Below are 24,938 nucleotides of genomic sequence, written 5' to 3'. Positions count from 1 at the left end.
CTAATTGACCACTTTCACTATGAATGTACTACATAACCAGAAACTTATTAACAAGCTTTCACTTACAATTTAACAATGATGAGTACACTGTAGTCGGATGCAATATAGTTTATAGCTTATCAAACATTCTCCAGGCACCGACTATCATTTTGACCTTTCGGTTTGGTCACATCTGATAGTATTCACTAGTAACACATGAGTGGGAAGTGGGACACACCTTTCAGTAATTACTGCGGGCTGGGAAGCTGCTTGATTCCAGAGTTCCCCTCCTTCCAGCAATGCTCTTTCTAACGTGTCTTACAAGAGCAGTTGGTCTGACCTTCCATTTATAATTCACAACTGGTCAAACAATTTGAAGGGAAGGTGTCTGTTACTTCAGTGTGACTTAATGAGGGCAACATAGCATCACAGACTGAGTTTCTTTCATCTGAGTGTAGTTTTGGTGTTAGTGGAGTTAGACTGCAGGGTAAATATTGATTCCTATGAGTATGAGTGAACAAAAGGGAGTGAGTATCAGCTAAATCAGTGGTTCCCAACCTTTTTCTTGAGGGACCCACATTTTTTCCATTGTAAACTTTGGCGACCCCCCCATTGTCCATTGCTTCTATGAAGCCGAACTCAATGTGACTTTCATGGTACCCTCTCTTTTGTTGTTGTTGTTGTTGAGATATTCAGCATTTTCGTCTCCCCGACGCTTTTTCCATTAGCTCTGTGTTTCTGTTGTTAGATGAGGTTACCGCTAGGTGAGGTTACCTGTGTATACTGCAGGAGGGATGTTACACATGTCCTTATTCTCGCGATATAGCCTTTATTTTTAAACTTTTCTATAGTGACTTTTCTATTTAAATAAATGAATAAACACTTAATGTAGCCCTTATTTAGTTGTTTTTGTCCCACTAATGAATTAAATGCTGACTCATCTATATTTAACACATTCAGTTTATTACATCCCTTAAAATCAAGAGGGCTTCACGACCCCCCCATGGATCTTTGGCGTCCCCCTTGGGGGGTCAGGCCCCCCCTGTTGGGAATCACTGAACTAAATAGTCTTTTTGCTAATTTCGCGATGCTATAAAATGTATCTGTTCTTCAAGGATGCAACATATGAAAACCTCTTTGATTTCTAGTACCTTACTTTATGAATAGCGTTGCATCAGATAACAGATAGTTGTAAAGCAATATAACAGCCAGAGCATGCTAGGTTTGCAATGATTTTTCAGCAGTTTTATTACCATAGTTGTAGACAGTGTTTGGCAATGCAAATAAAGAATTCAATTATTTGTTGTCACACAAGCCTTGCTGATTATTAATAGACTTGTTGTATATCACAAGATGAGAATTGCTGTGTATAATCAATACTCTTCAATGATCACTTCAATTTTAAAAGCAAATCTTTATAAGCACATATAGTTAACAGAAGTACATAAGGGAAAAGGTCAGGTTATTTGTAATTTTGTATTTTTGTTGTTGTTTTTAGACAGCAGGAAGTGATGTTAGGGGTAATGCTAAACACTGTACTCATTTTTTTTTGGTTTGGGAGTGATCCACTCCATTATAAATGCAGAATTTAAAAAAGGGAACTGAGAAAAGCGTTTCGTGTTTTGTAGATATAGATAAAGATATAGCACATACTTAATGGCAATCCGGAAATGTAACTTCAGTCGACATGGAGCGATCCTTCATTGGTGTCAAACATTACTGTTTCACCCAGATATAGCCAAAACCCACTGTCAGATTTTGTCAGTTGTTTCAGTAATAGATTTTACTCCTTTTGTTCTTTCTGACCTTTACAGCAGAGGGACTGCAAAGTTTAAGCTTGCTTTTTGTCTTGCAAATACCAGACATAAATCTGTGGTGGTAAATCCAGATTCTCAGTGTGTTGAATTTGTAAACTGTAAAGAGGTTTTTATTTTGCCAAGATCCATTATGTCTTGAATAACACTGTTTCAATAATGTGGCTGTTGTTAAGCTCGTTTGTTTGCAGAGTGAAGGGTTCACTATGAGACCTCCCCATTCCTTAAAGGATTGCTTTATCTATAGTAAACATTCGATGATAACTAGTGTGGTATCACTGAGTTGACCCATAAACCACCTGTACAATCATTCTTGAACAGTATGTCTCCCTCATAGCACCTCCTGCTACTATAGTTTTAAAAATCAATCCTAAAACTGTTCACTGTTTATGAAATTGAAATTTGAAGCCGTGTGCCAGGATCATCCTAGGATTGACTTAGATTGCGGTTTAAACCGGGACTGTGTCTGGCCAAACTTTGACAAGACATTTGTCTTTCGATGAGTAAATTTAAGTGATACATTAGCTGTTGCGGAGTAAAAAGTTAAAGTATTTGGCCCAACCCATTAAGAGATATGGGCCTTATTATTATCCTTCTCAATAATGCCTTTGTGGGAAAGATTCCAGGTTTATCATTTGAAACCACACCCTTAGCAAAGCTCGAGTAAATGTGTCACTAGCTATTCACATCTTATCTTCAATTTGGTATTTAGGTTAAGGCTGAACATAAAAAGTTTTCTTAGAGAAAAACATTAACATGACCCTAATCTTAGAAATAAATGCTTTCCCCTCACATTTGAGAAGCTTGCTTCATATATAGTCAGTATCTCATACATTTAAGCAAATAGCCTAAAAGCATAATGAATATTGATTGGTTTGATGGTTCTCTATTTTATGGCTGCACAATTAATCGAATTTTGATCGTGATCACGATTTTGGCCGCCACGATTAAATTAACCTGATCGTCGGCGATATTTCCATTTTAGAATGCAGCTCTCGTGCATATCTAATCCATCACTTTCTACACCAGTAGTCCACCAACCACCAGGGGGCGAACGCATAGTTAAGGTTTCATGTAGCTGCCTGAGTAATTAACGAGCGAGCGCTAAGCAGGATGTGACGTAGTACTTAATGCCGCAACAGCACGTGCCATTTGTAAAAGCCGGCGAAGCAGTGTTGCCAACTTTTTACAGTTGAGCAACTTTTCACACGTCCATAGCGACAATTTTTCAAAAAAAGCAACTGGCAACAAATCCAGCGACTTTTTCTGCTGTTATTAAGAAGAGTAAGAAGGAGTCAAAGCGGCACAGTCCTCCTGCAGCAGTCTCTCCCAGCTGCAGAGCCAGAGGGGATGTTAACCCCTTAGCGTCCAGTCTGCAAATTGCTAATAAGCTAACAGTTAGCTCTGTAGCAGTACAGTATGTATGTGCTGCTGCTGCAGGAGGTGTTCACTTAGCGATCTCTGTTTGTTTACAACAAGCACCGGACAGTAAAAACTGTTCCTATGACTAAAAATACAGATGTTTTCCCTAACATGATGAATAATCGTGATTACAATATTGATCAAAATAATCATGATTATCATTTTGGCCATAATCGTGCAGCCCTACTCTATTTTGTGCATGCGTCACAGGGTTCATTCGAGGCGTCATGGGAGAAGGACATTCTTGCAATTAGTGTATGCAAATCTACACATCGTTCTATCTGTTTGCTTTCTTTCCATTTGAAAACATTTGACACATCATTCAGTAGTTATACTGCAAGATGTGTTTGTGAATTATTGTGAGGATCAAACATTTCCATTGCTCAATAGAAAGACAACCATGTGAGCAGTCACCCATGTGAGCCGGTAGTATTGCTGTGCAGATATGGTGTCAGGGATCATACTGAAATATACCAGCAGCGGGCCGTTATTAATAATTTAAACCAACACTGGTCTTGCACAAGCAACTGAAGGAGCACAATGGTCTGCATCATACAATCAAACAATGACTCATAAAAGCTTATCTATTGCATAGCGCTGTTGTCGGGATCGAGGCCTACGCTGCTCTGAAGTAAACCTGTTTCTTGACCTTCCTGATCATCAGGATGTTATGGTGTTGAAGAGCCGGTCAGCCAGTTTAACATTTCAATTTGTAGGAAGATCAAATGCATGTATCATCAATCACCTTCTTTTAACAAAGCAACTGTTTAAATGTTTTCTCTCTTTTGTCCTTGCTTGGTCTAGCAGATTTAGTTTCCTGCAGTGTACAATTAGTCACCTGGCAACAGGACACAGTTCCTGGCTTTGGAAACAGTCGTGTGTAGCAAGTACCAGGCTGTGCTGACACTGGGTACACATGCAGACGTGAAAGGGGTATTACCGTTTGCTGGTTTTCAATAACCTTGCTGCAAAAAGGCTCTCAGGAGGGAGTGGGGCAAGGACACAGCTCCTGCCATTATTGACAAGCAGCCAAGGGGTGATTCTCATCAACATGGTACAGCTCATAGCAAAAATCCAAGAGCATTTAATACATATTTTCTTTGACCTTTTATAACATATACAATCTAAAGTCACTGTTTAATATGAATTTATAATCTATTGGAAAAATTTTAAGGTATTTTCTGACATTTTTAGACACTGTGAGCAACAACATTCATTACCGTAACACATTTTTAAGTAGAAATAAAAAAACGATGTTTTTTTTCTCTTTTCTTTGGGAAGCACTTAAATATGCTCAAAGGGTAGCTGGTATCACCAAAATGTATTTTATAAAAATTTACACATTTTAATTTAAACAATTCTATCATTACCGTAACATTTAACCATTTTTTCTCATCAATTTTCATTCAGATTTTGTTCTTTATACATTGTTAAAAACCTTTATATTTGATTATATTCTGTTAAATTATACATTTTTAAACAAATGTATATTTATTTTTTTAATAAAGTTTCTAAAAATATTTATTGTATATAGGTGTGGGGACACCATGACATTTTTATCTGGACGCATTACGGTAATGAATTTGTGAATCAAAATTATGTTAAAAAATATAGAAAATATAATTTTAACACAAAACAATGAATTGTGCCTCATTATGGCTATACTTTTCATTCATATAAAAGTGAAATATATTTAGTTTAATAAAGTATGTCCTTATAATCTTCACAGACACAGTTTAGACTGGCTTTATGAGAATCACCCCAAGATGAACCAAGAATCTGGCATAAAGATCCTTACATAACGTTTTTTTCACCGTCTGTCCCCTTTGTACATATGTCTTGACAGTGCTGCACTTGTGTGCCAGCCAAGAGTTGTTCTTTGAAGTTCAGTGCCCTCCTTTTCACTTATCTTATCTCCTGTGGCATGGCTCTTCACTTGATGAGCACTGAAGGCCATAATTGGAGTCATGCTGGAGAGATTTAAGAATGTGTTAACTGTCACCACTTTGTCTCGGTTGGACAGTTCAGTCTTCCCCAGCTGAGCCCTTTGTCCTGGGCCCTGGCCCTGCTGAGAGTTGTATCATTTCAAAGATTCCGTATTGATGCCTAAATGGCTTTTTGTCTCATTGCCTTCCTGGTTGTTCAGCATGCACACTCTTTACTTGTCCCTTCTGGTCACCCATGAATGATAATGGGTCATTTAGAGTGTCATTCTAGGAACCGGTGTTGAGTCTGCGACTGCTCGAGGCTCCAGCAGTAATACGTTTAGTCCATCCAGTCATGACCTGTTTGCTCTTTCCTCGGGGACTACACATCTTTTAATTGAAGGTTTTTGCGTAAATGGCTTTCTTTGCAGGGCATAGTCATTTGAAGAGTTTAGTTTTTTTCTGTCCTTGAGATCTTAAAAGACATTCCTTTTGAGCTGCTGAGTATATTTATTATGAATGGCAGTATTCTGATAATATTGCCACTAAGGCTGGGCGATATGGACCAAAAGTCATATCCCGATATATTTACGTTGAATATCGATATATGATATATATCCCGCTATTTTTATCGCAAAGTGAGAGCAAATGTTCAGTCAAAGCCAAATATGACATGTCACAAGTAGTTTTATTGAAACCGTTTATTATATAAGTGAACATAAATACTGTATAACAACATGAGTACTTTTTAAAAAAAAAATCAAAGCTGATAAAGTGCACATTTAAACAAAAAATTATCTTAAATAAAAATAGCCTATGAAATAAAATAGGCCTATCTTTTTCTGAAATAAATATATTTATATGAGAAAAGAATAACAAACATTACAAAAGAACTACAAACCCTAGTAAGGGCAGCATTTATATATAAAGCAGCTTGCCTGGAGCAATGATCACAGTGCAAATTTGAACTATATCGATATATGCGATCTGGCCTCATTCCATATCACATTTAAAAATATATCGATATATTTTTTATATCGATATATCGCCCAGCCCTAATTGCCACTTTTTAAATGCTAGATTTACCTTTAAATGTCATTTTGCTGTGGCCTTTATTTATGGATCATGATTCAGGGAATGAAAGCTGGTAATCAAACTGTACCCTGGCTCTGGTTCATTTCCTAATGCCTGCCGGAAGAACACTTAACACAAGGGATCATGGGACTCCTTGACCTCTAATAAAATCCCCCCTTGGTTTCCCATGCCACCGTCTTGTTTTTTTTGGTAGCGCTTTGAAATATGAGTAGTTCTATCATGTGTATTGGAATTCAAAACCCAGCATGATCAGAAGTTCTCCCTATTGCTCTTCAGTGGCTAACAGCAGTGTAACTTTGTATACCTTGGCCACTCCCATGTGGGAATTACTGGGGCATTACTGAAAATAAGCATGTGTTTCTGGTTGAGTTGTTTATTTGAATCGAGTTCTGAAAAAACATTCCCGGCTCTGTAACTTCCCATGCATGGACTTAAGGCTGTTTTAACTCAATAATTAGGATTAAAATACACCATGAGGCTACATCAGTTCTTAGCTAATATTGTTACTTTTCCAAAACTTTATTTATTGAGTTTTTTTCAAAAAGTAATACACAATGAACACAACAACAGACAGTCATAAACAAATACAAATACAGTCATAAAACCCCATCCCTCCCTCTCATAACCAACAGTCATCTTAGAGGAAAACAAATACTTGAGTTAATAAAAAAATAAAAAAAGTATTAATCAATAAATAATAATAATTATAATAAATAAATTAAATAATAATAATAAATTATAAAAAATGTGGGAAAAATAAATAAATAAATAATAATAAAACAATAATACACAGTAATAATAATAAAAATGAAAGTATACATAATTAAAATTCATTAATTAATTAATTAATTAATTAAATAACAATAATAATAATAATAATAATAATAATAATAATGAAATAAAATTAAATGGACAGTTTAAGGAAGAGTTATAAAACGTGGTCACCATCCTATTTCTCTCTCCCAATTAATTCATAACCATAGTACTCTAACTACACAAGAGATTCAAGCCGTTCTGCAGGGGTATTGGTAAATATTGTTACTTTTCCGTTTTCTTGGACGTCTTCAGTTTATTGTAGTAGTACCCCTCACATTTTTTCAGCTGTTTACACAGGATGTTTATTTTTCCAGACATAGCAGTGTGACCATACGGCCTGATATCATACATATGCAATATGTCTGCTCAGAAATGTAGAAACAAGGTCCCACAAGGTCTGACTTGGAGAAGTAAATGCTCTTTGTTTGCAGATTGTGTTTCTTTGGATCCCATGGTACCTTGTTGTGTGCAATAACGTCTGCTGCCCTCTGTCAGCTTGCAACAGGCTCAACATGCCTGTCTTCCTTCAAAGAGAATGCTTAATATGTGAGGTATTATGCATACTTATATACATGCACGACGTGTTGCCAAAATCGAATTGTTAACAGGGGGATCTTTAATTTCTTTGCGACTCGCTTTTGTAAAGCAAGTTGATGACAAACTGTTATTAGATCTCAGTTACTGGCAGTGTCATGTAAAACACTACCATGGGCATACATTATGTGGAAGGCCTGTCACTGCAATCTATTCTGTTCATCTGGGAACTAATTAGCTTACTGGAGGTGTGCATGCCCACTTGTGTGATTTCGGTGGGCCCCACACAGAACATAATTCTCTAAAGTGTTGAAGTCTGAAACACTTAGACACAGCTTTTTAATTATGTAACACCGTCTATAGGGAGCTGAGATGTTGTGAACATTAACGTGCTACTTCATGGTGCTAATTTAGCTTTTATTTTGAAGCCTCAAGAAGGCAGATTGATGCTTTCTTCTGAAGAGACATCGTGCTGTGAACATCTCACAGCTAGCTTTGGAATTTGCATCCTGCTCTCCACATAAGCCCTCAGGGGGAGTCACACAAGATTTCTGTTTACTGTGTTTCAAGCAGTTATCACAGACTATCTTTGTTAACACACCTGCGCACTAACCCTCTGTGGAGTTGTGGGTGGTGCCTGATTTCTAATAAAGTGCATTGAAAAGAGAAGAGCACTCAGTCTCTGACATCTCTCTGTGGGAAAAATTAGCTCTCCTTAGACCATCTCAGATAAAGACTCCCTCACTGTGTATCCTCAAAGCTCCAGCTGCATGCAGCTGCATAATCCACAGACATGCACTTGTTGAGCTTGTGTGCTGAAACAGTAATAGTGTTGTCCTCAAGCATCCCAAGTATAAACACCCCTCCCCCTACATCTGATGTCTTGTATTCCCACAAAGAATTTCTGATGCTAAACTGTCACATAAGTCAAATTCCTGCAACATTGAAATGATCAAATGAAGGTTAACCCATACGAACCCATTTGTCCTTAAAGGAAAATGATGGGGGATATACCACAGACCAAGTGGACCACATAGAACACATTTATGATGTGTGTTTAAAAAAAAAAAAAAAAAATACTACCCCTAAATGTCAGAGATCTGTGATGTGACATATATGTTACATTGGGCGTTTATGGTATTTATTTTTATGATATTTCTTATTTTAATATAAATAAAACTGGACACCTTTTCTACTTACAGAAACACAAATTTGCCTTATTATCTGCATCTCCACAACATATATTAAATTTGTGACATTAATAGTGCTTTTTAACAAAAAACATTTTTTTCAGATTTGTTTTTAAGTAAGAAAATAATACATCAATAATAAATAAAAACAAATAACAAACCCTTATAGGGTTAAATGAAATACAGGAGACCCTATTGACAGATTAGAATTGTTAAATTAGTTTAAATTTAGCCTAGTAACAAAAAATACGCTTTTTGAAATTAGCTACTTTTTTAGATTTCTGTTTTCAGTGACACACATATTTCTTGTCAGCGACACTTCTTGTCAAAGTCACATAACCACCACATCAGGGTGTTGAGTATGTGTCACTTAGGGATTTAATGAGTTTAGGTGAAGCACAAAGCTGAGTATGGGAGATTATAGAACATTTAAAGTGTTTGTTACACCCGTGTGGGTTCTTATGGGTTAAATATAATTCCAGTTTGTATGTTTGATTATAAATTATATATTTACCCTCAGTGGTAATTTTTGTTTACTGTGCAAAGTCTGGCTGTTGCATAACAATCTTTGCAATGTACTAATTAGTGAATATTAATTAGCCGCCCCACCGTCCTTGTTGTGCAAACGTCAGCAAACTGGAGCAGGCCTGAGCTGTTCACCTGCCTGCACCTCCCCCCTCGGCTCAGGAGGAACACACCCTGTGGCTACTGCACCAGATGGTGCTGCTGGCACTCTCGGTCCAGAGAGCTTTAACTTTGTACCTTAGTGCTGCTCAATATGGCCAAAGTCTTCTTTAAAAATCCAGGTCAACATACAGTAGTGTTCAAAATAATAGCAGTCCAATGTGACTAACCAGATTAATCCAGGTTTTTAGTATATTTTTATTGCTACATGGCAAACAAGGTACCAGTAGGTGCAGTAGATTCTCAGAAAACCAACAAAACCCAGCATTCGTGATATGCACGCTCTTAAGGCTGTGCAATTGGGCAATTAGTTGAAAGGGGTGTGTTAAAAAAAAAATAGCAGTGTGGCATTCAATCAGTGAGGTCATCAATTTTGTGAAAAAAGAGGTGTGAATCAGGTGGCCTCTATTTAAGGATGAAGCCAGCACTTGTTGAACATGCATTTCTCTTTGAAAGCCTGAGGAAAATGGGTCGTTCAAGACGTTGTTCAGAAGAACAGCGTACTTTGATTAAAAAGTTGATTGGAGAGTGGAAAACTTATAAAGAGGTGCAAACAATTATAGCAATGAAAAATATACTAAAAACCTGGATTAATCTGGTTAGTCACATTGGACTGCTATTATTTTGAACACTACTGTATATCTCGATAACAATACATGTCATAAATTCAATAAATAGTCTGTATGAAATATTCACATGCCAGGTCTATTTTTTGTATACTACTATGTGATTTGAATACTTAACAAATAAGAAGTACAAACTTGAACTTTTGAACAGTTTTAACCATTTAGGTTCCAAGTGAAACTTTATACATTTTTCTCCACCATTACTTTGCAGAGAGAACCTTGTCTTGAGCTGTTTCTGGGTAATGGAGCTTAACGATTGGTGGAGTTTGTGACTGGAAAGTTGCCTGTTGAAGTCCAGTTTATTAATCGAGTTGGACTAAGTGGTAATTAGGGGTGGAGTGATGGACGATGCTGCCATCCACCGCTGATGGCAGACAACCATTGACTCATGAGCCCAACATCCTATTTCAAACCCTGTCCAAACCAACTGTAAGAGCCATTTTGCTTTGATTGTTTATTTGTTTGTTTGTTTGTTTTCACCTCCCACCACCGGGTGGAGAAGAGTGCTCATTATGGGTTCTGAGGTCATGAGTTAATATAAGGCACCGGTGTATGACCGATTGTTGTGAGATGCCTGAGAGGCACACAGTTTTTTGACTTTTGTAGTGACCCGATTGCTACTCAAAAAAGATGCCACTAGTATGATGAGATTCCGTTTATAGTATTTTACGCGCACAAATGAAATGTCCAGTTTCCATATATAAATTAACTGTGTTTATTGTAACATTTCCAAACAAAGGTATACTTCTTTCTTAAACAAAAAGTTATATTTCCGATGGATTCATCACATTTCTGCGGTCAAAAAACTGTGTGCCTCTCAGGCATCTCACAACAATCAGTAATACACCAGTGCCTTATATTAAATCATGACCTCAGAACCCATAATGAGTGCTCTTCTCCACCCGGTGGTGGGAGGCGCAAACAAACAAACAAACAAATAAACAATCAAAGCAAAATGGCTCTCACACCAACATTGGACAAAGGTCTGCAGTAGCAGTCACTGAGTCCTAAAAAATCATAATTGTGAGTTATCAACAGAGCACAAATTGACTTTGTGCATGTAGCTGAAGGTGGGCACATTTTCATATTGAAATATCATCCAGCTAGTGCTGCTTATAGATAATGTGCCACTGTGGGTGCCTTACTCCAAGCTTATATAAATACCATGCCACAACATTTGAATCTAAAATTATAGGGGTGGAATGGAAATATATAATGATTCCATTGAAAGACAACAAGTTATCAGACAGTATTATCACGTAGGCCTCGTGCTGATCTAGATAACATGCTGCTGAGGGAGCCTTAATCCACGCTTGTAACAATGCCATGGCTATAATTTGAATCCAAAGAACAGGGGTTGGTGGACCACATATTTCCATCTAATAGATGTTGCCTAGTATGGATGCAAACAACGACTTGTTTACATGATTCACTTAACACGAACCGAGTCAACATAGACCCACAGGCTGCAGAATACAGGTTTTATTGTCTTCATGGACATTGAAATCTTTTGGTGCATGTAATGCAAAGCAGCTTCCATTTCTCACGGCATCTTCTACCATCAGGGATTGTGTTTGCACATAAGTTATATGTGCAAACACAATAATAAAAAAAAAATACAATTTAGAGCGTTACTGAAGGGGCATAATTATTTTTAATGCTAATATGTTTCACATCGTCAGTTTTGCAGGAAACACAAAAAAATTCACCAAAAATGTACCATATGACATTTATTGATCATTTCACTCAAAAAGGATGTAACAAAGGATGGCTATTTCCATAGTAATAACACTGTGTGTAAATTATGTAACTTAAGAGAAATAAAATGTGACTTAGGGATTTTTTTTGAACATGCCTTTGTGACTGAAGCAAGATATGGCAACACTTTATTTTGAAGGTGTCTACATAAGAGTCACACAAGCCTGTCAGAAACATGACATGACAAGCATCATGAGCATTAATGTTACTTCAAAGTGTCATTAATGTTCATGACACATCCCATGTCATGTTTATGACACGCTCATGTCACTCTTATGTAGACACCTTAGAGTAAAGCGTTACCAATATTAGTGTCAACAATAAAACACAGATGAACTAAACTGATAACTAAACAATTTCCCTCTAGCTCTTCTTTGCTGGGTTCTTATCTGATGCCTATGAATGTGGAGAATTGTCAAAGAAGTGGTGATCTTAAAGGGGTAAAATCACATGATCTGATCAACTGAGGATGTACCGGTAGGTGATTTTACCATAGGTGGCCGGCGTCATTTGTAATTTATTTATTTCAAAACAGGGACAGCGCACAAAAGGACATTAATCTTGTACAGCAAGAGAATATGCATTGTGCCAGGTTCTAGCAGATTGCTATTTTCCATCTGTAGTCCCTGGGCAGGTTGATGGAACAATACATAGAAAATGAGTATAGAAAAAGAAAATGATTAAGTAAAATTACAGAACAAAGCAAAGAGACAATATATAAAAAAGATGAAGAGAAACATTGAAGCAAGATTCAACAGGACAGGCTAGACTGACCCCCCCCCCCCCCAACCCCCCCCCCCCCCCCCCCCCCCCCCCCCACACACACACACACACACACTGACTCTTTCCTCCTTTTGGTATTATTTATCTTTTTTCTTCTTTTCTTTCCCTTATCCTATGATAGTGTTAAGTTATATCAATAGGAGATGATTGAGGCAAAAAAAACTATTTTGACATAAAATAACTTGAGGCAATTATTTTAACAGTGTGATGGCATTCTGTGTATTTAATGATATGCATTATCATGTCATTTTCTAACCCTTTAAAAAAATGTTTGCCTGCGTTTGCGTTTGAGCACGTAGCCATATTCATTTCATATTGCTGTTTGTGGTTGCATGCTCGTGTTGATACACCATGTCAGCAGCCGCCACAGGAAAATGGCACATCCGTGAGCTGCTGTTCTCTTCTGTAAATATAGCCGGGGAAAAACTTCTCACTATGGCATGCCCACTGCAGCCTCTTTGATGTCTGTATCATCTTTTGTTAACTATTTATGCACAGCAGCAGTTGGCCCGTCACCTCACTGTGTATATGTGACCTCGCCTGTGTTTAGAGTTTCATGTGGAGCTTCACAGCAGCTCCAGACTGAAGTGATGGTATGTGTGCTCCCATGTAGACTTAGTCGCCCTTGATGTTCCAGACTCTCAGAGTCAAAAAGCCAGCCGTTTAAAGTCAAGCAGCTTTTGTCATTCGTCAGGCAGTAAGCTCTACTGCTTGTAATGGCATTAATATTAATAACTATCTCTTGGGAATCCCTGCAGAGCTGCTTGTGTTGTGACATGTGAGCCATGCACCCTCAGGCAATAGCAGATGATTGCAAAAGGGTATTCCAATTATGTGGAACTCCACCAAAACCGGATTAGTATGCAAACAAGAAGACAAATAGAAGTTGAAAGGTTCTGTTTTCATTTCACTGGCAGCAATTTTTATAAGTCTCATGTAATGCATGTGGCAGCATTGACTTGTTGAATATGTCATGTGCGATCTGTCTAAATGGTTTGCATATTATTTACATTTTTTCCTTCAAGAATAGCGAAGGCCATTGTTTTAGAACCAGTACTGCACACAGTACACTTCTCTTGGTCATAGCAACAGCTCCAAGTCCAGAGATACCAATGTATTTATTTCCTATACTTCTGTTAAACACATGCTGAGAACATCAATTCTTTTAAAAGTATTCTGTAACAGACAGGTAGAACTCGAAAAAAGCAAACAACAGCAGGCAAGTTCTGACCTGTCTGCACAGCCTACGCAACAATCAAAAGAGTAAACAGATGTTTGTGCTTATATGCAAATTTATGTGTACAAAGCTTCGATACAGTTGCATTTTCTTACCTGAGAGTTCTACAGAAGTAAGAATTTGTTACCAGGGTGGTGCTCGTACTCACAGAAGCGTGGTATGTCACAGCTGATTGCTCTTCTTATACTGTTGTTGGCATCAGGGCCGGTTCTAGGCAGCATGTATGAGGGGGCAGTCAGAAATGTAAAGGGGGCATCATGTGGTATAGTAACGACGCTTTCTTCATTGAAAGGGGTTTTTGTGGCCAACCCCAACCTGGAGAAGTGGATTACACTTTGTCAGGCCTCTACCTTCACACCTGTCCAGGTGTCCCACCTGAAGACTAAGCTCCTGCTGGTTTTAGCTCTTAAAGTCACTGAGGCACGCAAACCCCCTGACCACAATAAGGTGGCAATCCCTCAGGGGGGGGAAACTAAAAAATAAAAATAAAATAAAACATCCTTCATCCAGATTTCAACCAACAATCGTGAATCGTTAATTTTGTGAGTATATTAAAATGTGCTTTCTCAACTTCTAAAATTTTGATTTGAGGGGGCAAGACATTTATTTAAAGGGGCTCGGCCCCCTCTTTCCCCTGCGTAGAGCCGGCCTTGGTCTTCAGCCTCTTTTTGAAAATTGAGAGGCATTCAGCAGATAGCTGTCAATTTTCAAAAAGAGGCTCAAGACCCAGCTCTTTGAATGAGAGACCCTTATGGTACTCATAAAAAGAAAATGGAAATGTGAACACAGAGTCCATCTGCTAAAGACCACGATAAGGTGGCAATCCCTCGGGGGGGAAACTGAAAAATAAAAATAAAATAAATGAATAAAATAAAATAAAACATCCTTCATCCAGATTTCAACCAACAATCATGGATCTTGTGCTGATTTTTCCGCTACTGCAGATCATTTTGTCAAATTGTAATGTATATTAATTTTGTGAGTATATTAAAATGTGCTTCCTCAACTTCTAAAATTTTGATTTGAGGGGGCAAGACATTTATTTAAGGGGGCTCGGCCCCCTCTTGCCCCAGCATAGAGCCAGCCTTGGTTGGCATTATTCACTTTGCTTTAGCAGAGTTGCCTCTTTAAGGTTAGAAAACTGATGGGAACACTAATCACTCAGACGGAGATGCACACATACACCAACAAACTACAAATGCTGTCAAGGTTTAGAGTAATCGGATAATTGTTTTCAGGAATGTCGCTTCCTCATTCTTGTTCTTTGTCTCACTCCATGCCATTGCATCTTATTTTTTTCCCCCAGGGTTCCACCTGGTTCCTCGTCTGTCCGGTATTGTGCCAGAGAGCTGCCTGTTGATTACGGTTGGTCTGCTGGTGGGGGGGCTCATCAAACTAGCTGGGGAAAAGGTCCCACCAGTGCTGAACTCTGAGTTGTTCTTCCTCTGCCTGCTGCCGCCCATCATCCTAGATGCTGGCTACTTCTTGCCCATCCGTCCCTTCATGGAGAACCTGGGCACCATCCTGATGTTTGCTGTCGTGGGGACCCTGTGGAACGCCTTCTTCATCGGGGGTCTGCTGTACGCCGTGTGTCAGATCCAGCCAGCCAATCCATCTGAACTCCACCAGCTGGAGCTACTGCCCTGCCTGCTCTTTGGCTCCATCATCTCAGCTGTGGATCCTGTCGCTGTGCTCGCTGTGTTTGAGGAGATCCACATCAACGAGCTGTTGCATATCTTGGTGTTTGGCGAATCACTGCTCAACGATGCTGTCACTGTGGTGGGTGACCACAACAGGAAATATGTGGTAGACCTGGAGATTAGAATCACTGCTTAGTCAAGGCTGTATATGATATGCAATGGTTGAAACCTTTGGTTGTATCTAAGAAGCTCCTATAGCATTATTACAGCTTGGGCTGGGCGATATGGACCAAAAGTCATATCCCGATATATTTAGGCTGAATATACATATACGATATATATCCCGATATTTTTTGTCCAAAGTGAGAGCAAATGTTCAGTCAAAGTCAAAGCCAAATATGACATGGTACACGTAGTTATTTAGAAACCAAGTACCTTTTAAAAAAAAACAATCAAAACGCACATCTAAATAAAAAAAAATACCTAGCCTTTGAAAATAAACAGGCCAATCTTTTTCTGAAATAAATTACATATATGTAAAAAGAATAACAAACATTACAAAAGAACTAAATAAGACAATCCCTAGTAAGGGCAGCGTTTATATATAAAAAAACAAACAAACATCTTTATCAATATATGCGACATAGTCTAATTCCATATCACATTTAAAAATATATTGATATATTTTTTATATTGAGTATATTGCCCAGCCCTAATTACAGCCATAATTGGGTGTCATTGTCTCCCAGTGTAGAGCATCATCAATTCATGTTTGAAACTTCTCACACAGAAGGCCATCGTTGACACAAATGAATTCTCTGAAACAGCTAAAAACAAAACATATCAAATAACAAATAACATCGCCCAAATGCCCTGCTTAGCCTGCTGCCCCCGCGACCCGGCCCCGGATAAGCGGAGGAAAATGGATGGATGGATGGGTCTTATAACCTTGTAGTCAAACTGTCACACATACAGCTAGTGATCCATGACTCGTCTGTCACCACCATATATTCCCCAGCTCCAACACACCAGCTGTTCACTGGCCTGTTCACAAAGACCCCGACCCACCGTATACAATTACTGACAATGTAAGCATCATATGAGGCACCAACTTAAGTTTCAATGACTGGTGTTTTTGGCATCAACTATAAAAATACTTGTCTGAGTGAATACTGTGCTAAATATTTCCACAAATCTTCCCTTGTGATTGTATTCACCAAGACATGTGTCTCCTGGACATATGTTCAGCTGCAAGTTTGGCTTCAGAGCACACGTAAGCAAGCTGGCCGGCACTGTGCCTTCATTGGCACAGGCAGTTTGAGTGAAGGCTCTGGTGAGAGCCAGAGCTCATCAGCCCTTTGAGCGTTTGGCAGTCGATCTGCATGATTAGCCTGTCTGGCATTACATGAGGCTGCATATCCATATGCATATCATAGTGAGATACTTAACAGAAGCTCAGTACACACCTTTAAAGTATTTTTTTTAAATCCATTTGACACAAGCAACTTTTTTTCAGTTGTCTTATCCATTGCAGAACAATTTTAGCACTGAGATCTCTTTTCCACAATAATAGTTTGTATTGTACAGTCATGGAAAAAATCATTAGACCACCTTTGTTTTCTTCAGTTTCTTGTTTAGTTTAATGCCTGGTACAACTAAAGGTACATTTGTTTGGACAAATGTAATGATAACAACAAAATATGTCAAAAGAGTTCAATTCAAGAGCTGATATCTTGCCATTTTCCATGGTTTTCTTCATAATGATTTTGGTTATTTTCAAGAAAACAATAGAGAATGTCTAGAAATCAGCTCTTAAATTGAACTCTATTGAGGTATTTTTGTTGTTTTCATTATATTTGTCCAAACAAATGTACCTTTAGTTGTACCAGGCATTAAAATGAACAAGAAATTAAAGAAAAAAATGGTCTAATATTTTTTCCATGACTGTATAATCACAATTAGAGGATCAATTAATCAACTACATCTACATGGTCAGCAGACTAATGTTGGCTTTTGGGATAACTTATGTTAAACATTCACATTCAACAACTCTTCTTCATATATCTTAATCAACACCCTGTGTCTTTGTTCCTAAAAATCCATTCATATTCATCTCTCCCTACTCTTCTAGGTGTTGTACCACCTGTTTGAGGAGTTTTCCAGTGCTGGTACGGTGACGGTGATGGACTGTTTTCTGGGAATCATCTCCTTCCTGGTGGTGGCGTTGGGTGGCGTTCTGGTGGGGGCTATCTATGGCATCCTGGCAGCCTTCACCTCACGCTTCACCTCCCACACGCGTGTCATCGAGCCACTCTTTGTCTTCGTGTACAGCTACATGGCCTACCTTTCAGCTGAGCTCTTCCACCTTTCTGGCATCATGGCGTAAGTTTGACACAGGGCTGAACGCTCTCAAGAAGGCACCAGATGGATAAAATGTTACATTTATATCCAACTGAAATGCCTCTTTGCTACCTCTTTATCTATTCCACAGTATTATTTTCCTTGTGATGTGAAAGTAAATTTTTTTTTTTTTTTTTACTAATTTCCACCAAAAACAACCTTAACTTTTGAGGAACAGAGGTCATTTCATATACAGTCATGGAAAAAATTATTTGACCACCCTTGTGTTCTGCAATTTCTTGTTCATTTTTTGACCATGGGTCTCAAACTCGTGGCCCGCGGGCCAATTGCGATATTTTGTGGCCCTGACCTTGATATGAAAGTTTAATGTGAGTTTTATATGAATGGCACTTTACCGTGTTGTGTGTGGAAGGTCCCTTTATTGCGCAAGCTGAAGTTTCTATGAAGACGTTAACAAAAAGAAAGGCAGCTGCTACCGGACCATAATTTTGCGTCTTTTTTTTTGTTATTTTGTGTCTTTTTAAAAATAATTTTGTGTCTTTTTAAAATAATTTTGTGTCTTTTTTTTGGTCATTTTGTGTCTTTTTTAAGTAATTCATTTTTTTCTGTCATTTTGTATCTTTTTTTTTTTGGTCATTTTGTGTCTTTTTTTTTGTCATTTTGATACTGCCTCCAGCGGCCCCCAGGTAATTTTAGTTTGAGACCCCTGATTTAGAGAGTTTAATTTAAGAGCTGATATCTAGCCATTTTTCATGTTTTTTTTGATAATGATTTTGGTTATTATCAAGAAAACCATGGAAAATGTCTCTATCAGCTCTTAAATTAAACTCTTATGAGCTATTCTTGTTGTTATCATTATATTTGTCCAAACAAATGTACCTTTAGTTGTTCCAGGCATTAAAATGAACAAGAAATGGAAGAAAGCAAGGGTGGTCTAATAATATTTTCCATGACTGGAACATGTATTGTAAGTTGTCTACCCTGTGAGCTCTTTCATACATGGTCCACATCTATAAAATGAATATCTAGTGTGTCATGTGTGTTCTCTGGTATCTGTGAAATAATCTCATCAGCTGTTTCAGGGACGTCCCTTCTGTATCGCATGATTTTAATATATGGATCTTTCCTCAGTGATGAAATGTCATGGTCTATATACAACCTTGCCACTGCAGGGAAAATCTATTTCAGTCCTTGCACTGTGACAGTAACTCAGCTGTATATTGTGACAGATTACACTCCAGCATAATGAATTTATCTGATCCAACGTCACCTAAACTGAGCATTAATTTATTGGCGTCCCAACACTCTCCAAGGTGCCATTTCTCATCAGCTCGTCCAGTATGTTTCAATCCATTTTCTGTTTAAGGTGCTGGGCGGTATTGATGTTGCAGACAGGGTGTGATGATATACTGAGGCTCCCTTCAGAGGCACAGGACAATCTCTTCAAAAGACACTCACTCTCTTCTTGCATGCCGCATCTAAAACTAGATTTGTCAAGGTTTTTATCAAGAAGAAGTGAAACGGCTCACTTGTGCAACTTATTTTACCTTGAAAACCACATCAACACCGGCATGGCAGAGGAATGAGGTTGGATGCTGAGCAGCTGTGGCACACTATGGGACATGGATGTTGTTCGTTTCTGGCCTCTACATTTTTGACATAGAAAGATTGCATGACAGCAGAATGGAATAGAGAAGTGGTCACTAGACAGGGAGGGAGATACATTTGTTTCTAAATCAGTATGGAACTACAGCACGGTATCTGCAGCACTCCTTCAATGGGAAACTGTGACATTACTGTTGCTGACAAGTCAAGTAAAAATACCACTTCTTCTAAGGTGGCTTTTAGTCCTGAAACGCCTCTAAATTTAGAGGCTAGATTTTCAGCCCTGGAAACACATGCAGATTAGGGGTGGGCGATATGGCCCTAAAAGATTATCACCATATTTCAGGGTATTTTTGTGATAACGGTCTTCTTCATGATATTACAAAATACTGAAAAATATATGGAAAATATGATTTTGAAGTGGGCAGTCTGCGGCCTACGGGTTGTAAATTGGGCTTGTAACCGGAGGGTCGATGGTTCAAATCCCAGGACTGACAGGTCAAGGACTGAAGTGCCCTTGATCAAGGCACCTAACCCCTGCCCACTTTACACAACATTTATGATTGATTTTTATTTTGTTGAACGATTTTTATTTATTTATACAGACTAAAAAAAGGTATGTAAATAAGGATGGGTTAAATGCAGAGGTTGAATTTCCTCATTGTTGGATTAATTCAATCAAGTGCAAATTTCAGCAATTGCCAAATACAAAAAAAATCCTCTTGACTCTTATTAGCAAATGGTGAACAGCCACAGTCGAGGTAATTAATTTGCTACGACATCAAGAAGTAGGAATATTGCCAATATCATGATATGTATTTTTGTTACTCATAAAAAAAATATACTGGTATAATCGTGAATGCTACGATATGGCACACCACTAGTGCAGATTAAGTGAATTAACTAGATATCCTAGAAATAAAATTGTACTTTAGCCCCATTCTTACCAATGTTTTTTTCTATATCTTGACATTTAATATTGACAGTTCTTTTAGATAAAGCTGGACATTTATGTAACTTGGGTTGATGTACACCGTTTTAAAACAGAAGGCCAGACAATCTTACTGTACGGTGATGGGTGTTGCTGCCACTTGTAATGAACCTTAGACACTCCATCCTGAACCCTGAATATTTAAAAAGGAGGAAATAAACTGGGGTTAAATATATTAATACTGGGATTACCAGTAAATTATGTGACTATATGATATTGGGAGCGATTGCTGTCGGGAAAAAGTCCGGTAAAGGTCCTAGAAAACTCTGAACCCTGAACATGGAATCTATGAAAATATGTTTCCTTTATATCTCCAAGCAAACATTTGCCTTTTCTCCCTCCAGGTTAATTGCATGTGGAGCTGTAATGAGACCCTATGTGGAGGCCAACATCTCCCACAAGTCCCACACCACCATCAAGTACTTCCTGAAAATGTGGAGCAGCGTCAGCGAGACTCTGATCTTCATCTTTCTCGGCGTGGCCACGGTGGACGGACCTCACCACTGGAACTGGGTCTTCGTCACCGTCACTGTCATTCTGTGTCTGGTGGCTCGGGTCATAGGTCAGTTCTACTGCAGGGATTCTCATAACTTCTTCAAATTAATGCAATGGTGCCAGCTGGAGGGTGTGAAGGGGAAATGGGGAACCTGCAAAAGAGGAAGTGGTGCTTGTTTGTTGTCTTGGTTTTGGGTCAATTCATGCATGATGTCTTTGATAATTTTGTTGACTTTTATGTGTAAATCTTTACATGAGACTGTCACTTCAGAGTTCAGTTTTCAGTAGGCCTATAGAGACTGTATCTCAAATCAGACACATTTGCAATGCCGCACTTTCTGGTGTTTTCACAGTCATTTCGAATAAGATCACCACCACCACTATAGGTATAATTGATTTATACATATTTGACAATCTACGTGTGAAATTTTATTTATACATGGAGATTTACATGTCAAATTTCAATACAAATGTTAATCCGATGAGAGAAAGCAGTAAGAACGCTCGGGCGACACTCAGGCGACGATCTTAAAAGTACACCTTTATTTTTACTGGACTGTATTTTATTGTGAAGGACAGAAGTACGGTCTGGGTGTGTTGATAACGATGGTTGATAACGGTGACATTTATTACTTAAAAACATCCAATGTCCCCCGAAAAACCCAGCAGCCCCCATTGTTTTACCGCGAGGAGATCCAAGTGTTCGATTTGGGATACAGTTAGCATACGGCTAATTCACGGGCGTTAGCGTCCTTTAGCTGCCTCTGCTAAACCCGAGGCTAACGTACACGGATAAAACAATTTACGGTTCGAAAGATAAGAAGTTAGACTTTAGTTTCACAACATTCAATTAATTGGAAGCATAACATGATAATTTATATTAGTAGTTAATGTGAAATTTTGATAGAATCTTTGCCAAACGGTTTCTAATTTGGGATACAGTTAGCACGTGGCTAATTCACCGGCGTTAGCGTCCTTTAGCCGACTCTGGTAGACCCGAGGCTAACGTACATGGTTAAAACAATATCCGGTTCGAAAGATTTAAGAGGATTTATACTTTAGTTTCACATCATTCAATTAATTGGAAGCATAACAAGATCATTTATTTTAGTAGTTAATGTGACATTTTGATAGAATCTTAGCCGAAAGGTGTCCGATTTGGGATATAGTTACGCTAGATTTCGATGTTTTTGATCCAGCAGATTTGTCTTTACACAACATTTACCATTAATAAAGCAGAAAACAAATATTAACTGTTTAAAGATACAATGGCATCCTGAGTCTCTTAAGACTTCTCTGTCTGTGTTGGAATCTGAGCTTCTGGTTTTTGTTGTGGTAACTGATCTGAACGTGGCTGCATGTTAAATACCCCGGCCGTTAAAAGATGATGCCAACAGATCCTGACAGAGGCGATCCAGACTCTAAACCATAGATACGCTCTGACACCAGTGCTCAGCACCTTTAACATGGCTTCAATGCAAATCAAAAAGCACCACAAGTAAAGTTGTTTAGTATTAATCTTTGTTACACTTTAATTATGGAAGAAATATCCTATCTTTATTCAAGAGCATAGCTTTTCAGTTTTAGAGCATGATTTTATTCCTTTTCAGTGACACTGCTCCTTCTCATGCTCACATTTATTCTCCTCATGCTCACATTTTGTGCTCGCACTTTGATTTCTGCTGCAACATTTATTGTGACTTTTTTGAATCTCACACTCAACAAATACCCCATTACAAAAAAACTAAAACTAACATTAAAACTAATAAAAACTAAACTAAAACTAAGCAATTTCCCCCAAAAATGAATTAAAACTACCAAACACATTAAAACTAACTGAATTTGAAAACAAAATTTGACAATGAAATTAAAACTAAAACTGATGAAAAATCCAAAACTATTATACAAACTAACTATTACTTGTGTGTGTGTGTGTGTGTGTGTGTGTGTGTGTGTGTGTGTAGTAGTAGTAGTAGATTTAGCTAAGGAGAAGTACAGGAATGGCAGAATTCTTCTTCCTGTAATCTCAGGTTGTGTGTTATGCGTTCCATATGGTAAATTTCCAATACTTTCTCAGTCCATCTCCTAAATGTCGGATGATCAGGTTTAAGCCTTTAATTGTTATACATTTGAGAGCAGCTGTAGTAAGTATTTGTAAAATATATTTTTTAGCTCATGCCATAATTCAAGAGCATAGATTTTCAGTTTGAGAGCTTGATTTTATTCCTTTTCAGTGACACTGCTCCTTCTCATGCTCACATTTTGTGCTCGCACTCAGATTTCTGCTGCTTTCCTACAAAATATGTGCTTGAACTCAGAAATCACATGCTTGTGCTCACATTTCTTCTTCTTGGACACAAACATTTCACTCGCATTCAAATATTTCCTGTGTCTAAAGTCCACGCGCTCAAATCCAGCATGTGATTTTTGAGTTGAAGGCAGCACACATTTTGTAGGAAAGCAGCAGAAATCTGAGTGCGAGCACAAAATGTGAGCATGAGGAGAATAAATGTGAGCATGAGAAGGAGTTGTGTCACTGAATTTCTTCCATATTAAATGGGAGTTGTTATTTAGACAAAAGGATGTCTCTGTGGGTTAAAAAAAGACCTTGTCCTGAAAAAGGGAACTGGAAAACCCTGACGGGAGTAAATGTCGCCATCATGTTTCATCACACAGCTGTCGGTGTGTGAGAGAAGGCGCCGCCGAGGATTTCCGTGTTGACTTCAGGCTGTCACAAGTCCTTCTGGTGATGATTTGTCATACTAGAGTTATTAGTGTTGTTGAAGACAGAGAGAGGCTGAAAGTGAAAGAGTTATGAGGTGTCTTCAGTCAGACATACAGAGTTCTTTATTTGATATTCTCAGCTTTTAAGGGTTAATGAGGCTTTGAGAAAACTTTCCAACTACAAAAATGCTGTCTGTGACTGAATTGTTAAAATTAATAATCATGCACATCCTACTTGCATCACATGAGAGCAGATCTTGTGATGGAAAAACAGTTCAGGAGCTATTCCAATGTGTCTGCAGGTTTTAGGTTGTGTGCTATAAAACTACTATGGTTCCCGAAGTAAGCTTTAGTGTTTGGAATTGTTTTTTTTTTGTTATCTTCCAGGCAGCAGTTGGTTTTAGTTTATTGCAATATGATATTAAATTCAAATCGCAGACTCTGCTGGAGATTGAAAGTCAATTAAAAGTCAATTAAAATGACTGCAAGTACAGATTGATTGAAGAGGCAGTGCATTAAGACTCATGCCTTTTGCTTTTTGTTGTAATAATGAAAACAATAGCTGTGTGAAAGAGTGGGTACAGCATATTGGGGAAAAAAACAACATTGTGTGACAGAAAGCATGTCAGTTTTTTCTTCCACTTAGTTTTTATTTTAAATTCAACCATTTATGCAACAATATTCACAGTTATTTAAATTTCCTTTTTCTACAGCTGTATCAATATAATAATAATAATAATAATACCTTTATTTATATAGCACCTTTAAAAACAGCGTTCACAAAGTGCATGGATAAAACTGCAAAAATCAGAAACCAACAATGAAGAAGAAATAAAAATAAAATACACATACATGCACACACACACACACACACACACACACACACACACATATACAACAAACAGATAAGAAACTTGACCGACAGATCTAACTTAACACTATCATAGGATAAGGGAAAGAAAAGAAGAAAAAAAAACAGATAAATAATACCAAAAGAGGAAAGAGTGCGTGCGTGCGTGCCATATTTTCAATTTTTTTTCTTTCTGTAATCTCAGGTTGTTATGAGTTCCATATGGTAAGATTCACAGTCTGTCTAAAATCTCAGTCTGAGACCAAAAGCTCTAAACACTTATCTTTAGACGTGAGCAGGTGTGAGCTGATAGTTTTCCGGGAGTCTTTTCCAAATCTTTTCAAAGTCTTCTGATGTATAGGTAGCATAAAAATATGCTTGGGCCATTTTAGCCACTTTATTCGGCGTC

At 38.0% G+C, this 24,938-nt stretch overlaps 1 protein-coding gene across 2 annotated transcripts in view; it reads left to right on the top strand.

The window, feature by feature from the left end:
* The window catches only part of slc9a1a (solute carrier family 9 member A1a), a 50,305-nt gene that overhangs the window by 4,353 nt on the left and 21,014 nt on the right, over positions 1–24,938 (top strand). For both annotated transcript variants that reach the window (XM_059338285.1, XM_059338284.1), the window contains exons 2-4: positions 15,170–15,642; positions 17,635–17,885; positions 20,805–21,022. In XM_059338285.1, coding sequence (XP_059194268.1) covers positions 15,170–15,642; positions 17,635–17,885; positions 20,805–21,022 — 942 coding nt within the window. The remainder of the gene's footprint in view (positions 1–15,169; positions 15,643–17,634; positions 17,886–20,804; positions 21,023–24,938) is intronic.

This window comes from Centropristis striata, chromosome 8 (assembly GCF_030273125.1).
Source record: "Centropristis striata isolate RG_2023a ecotype Rhode Island chromosome 8, C.striata_1.0, whole genome shotgun sequence".
Lineage (NCBI taxonomy): Eukaryota > Metazoa > Chordata > Actinopteri > Perciformes > Serranidae > Centropristis > Centropristis striata.
Note: the sequence above shows the minus strand (reverse complement) of the source record. Positions and strands in the feature narration are given on the sequence as shown.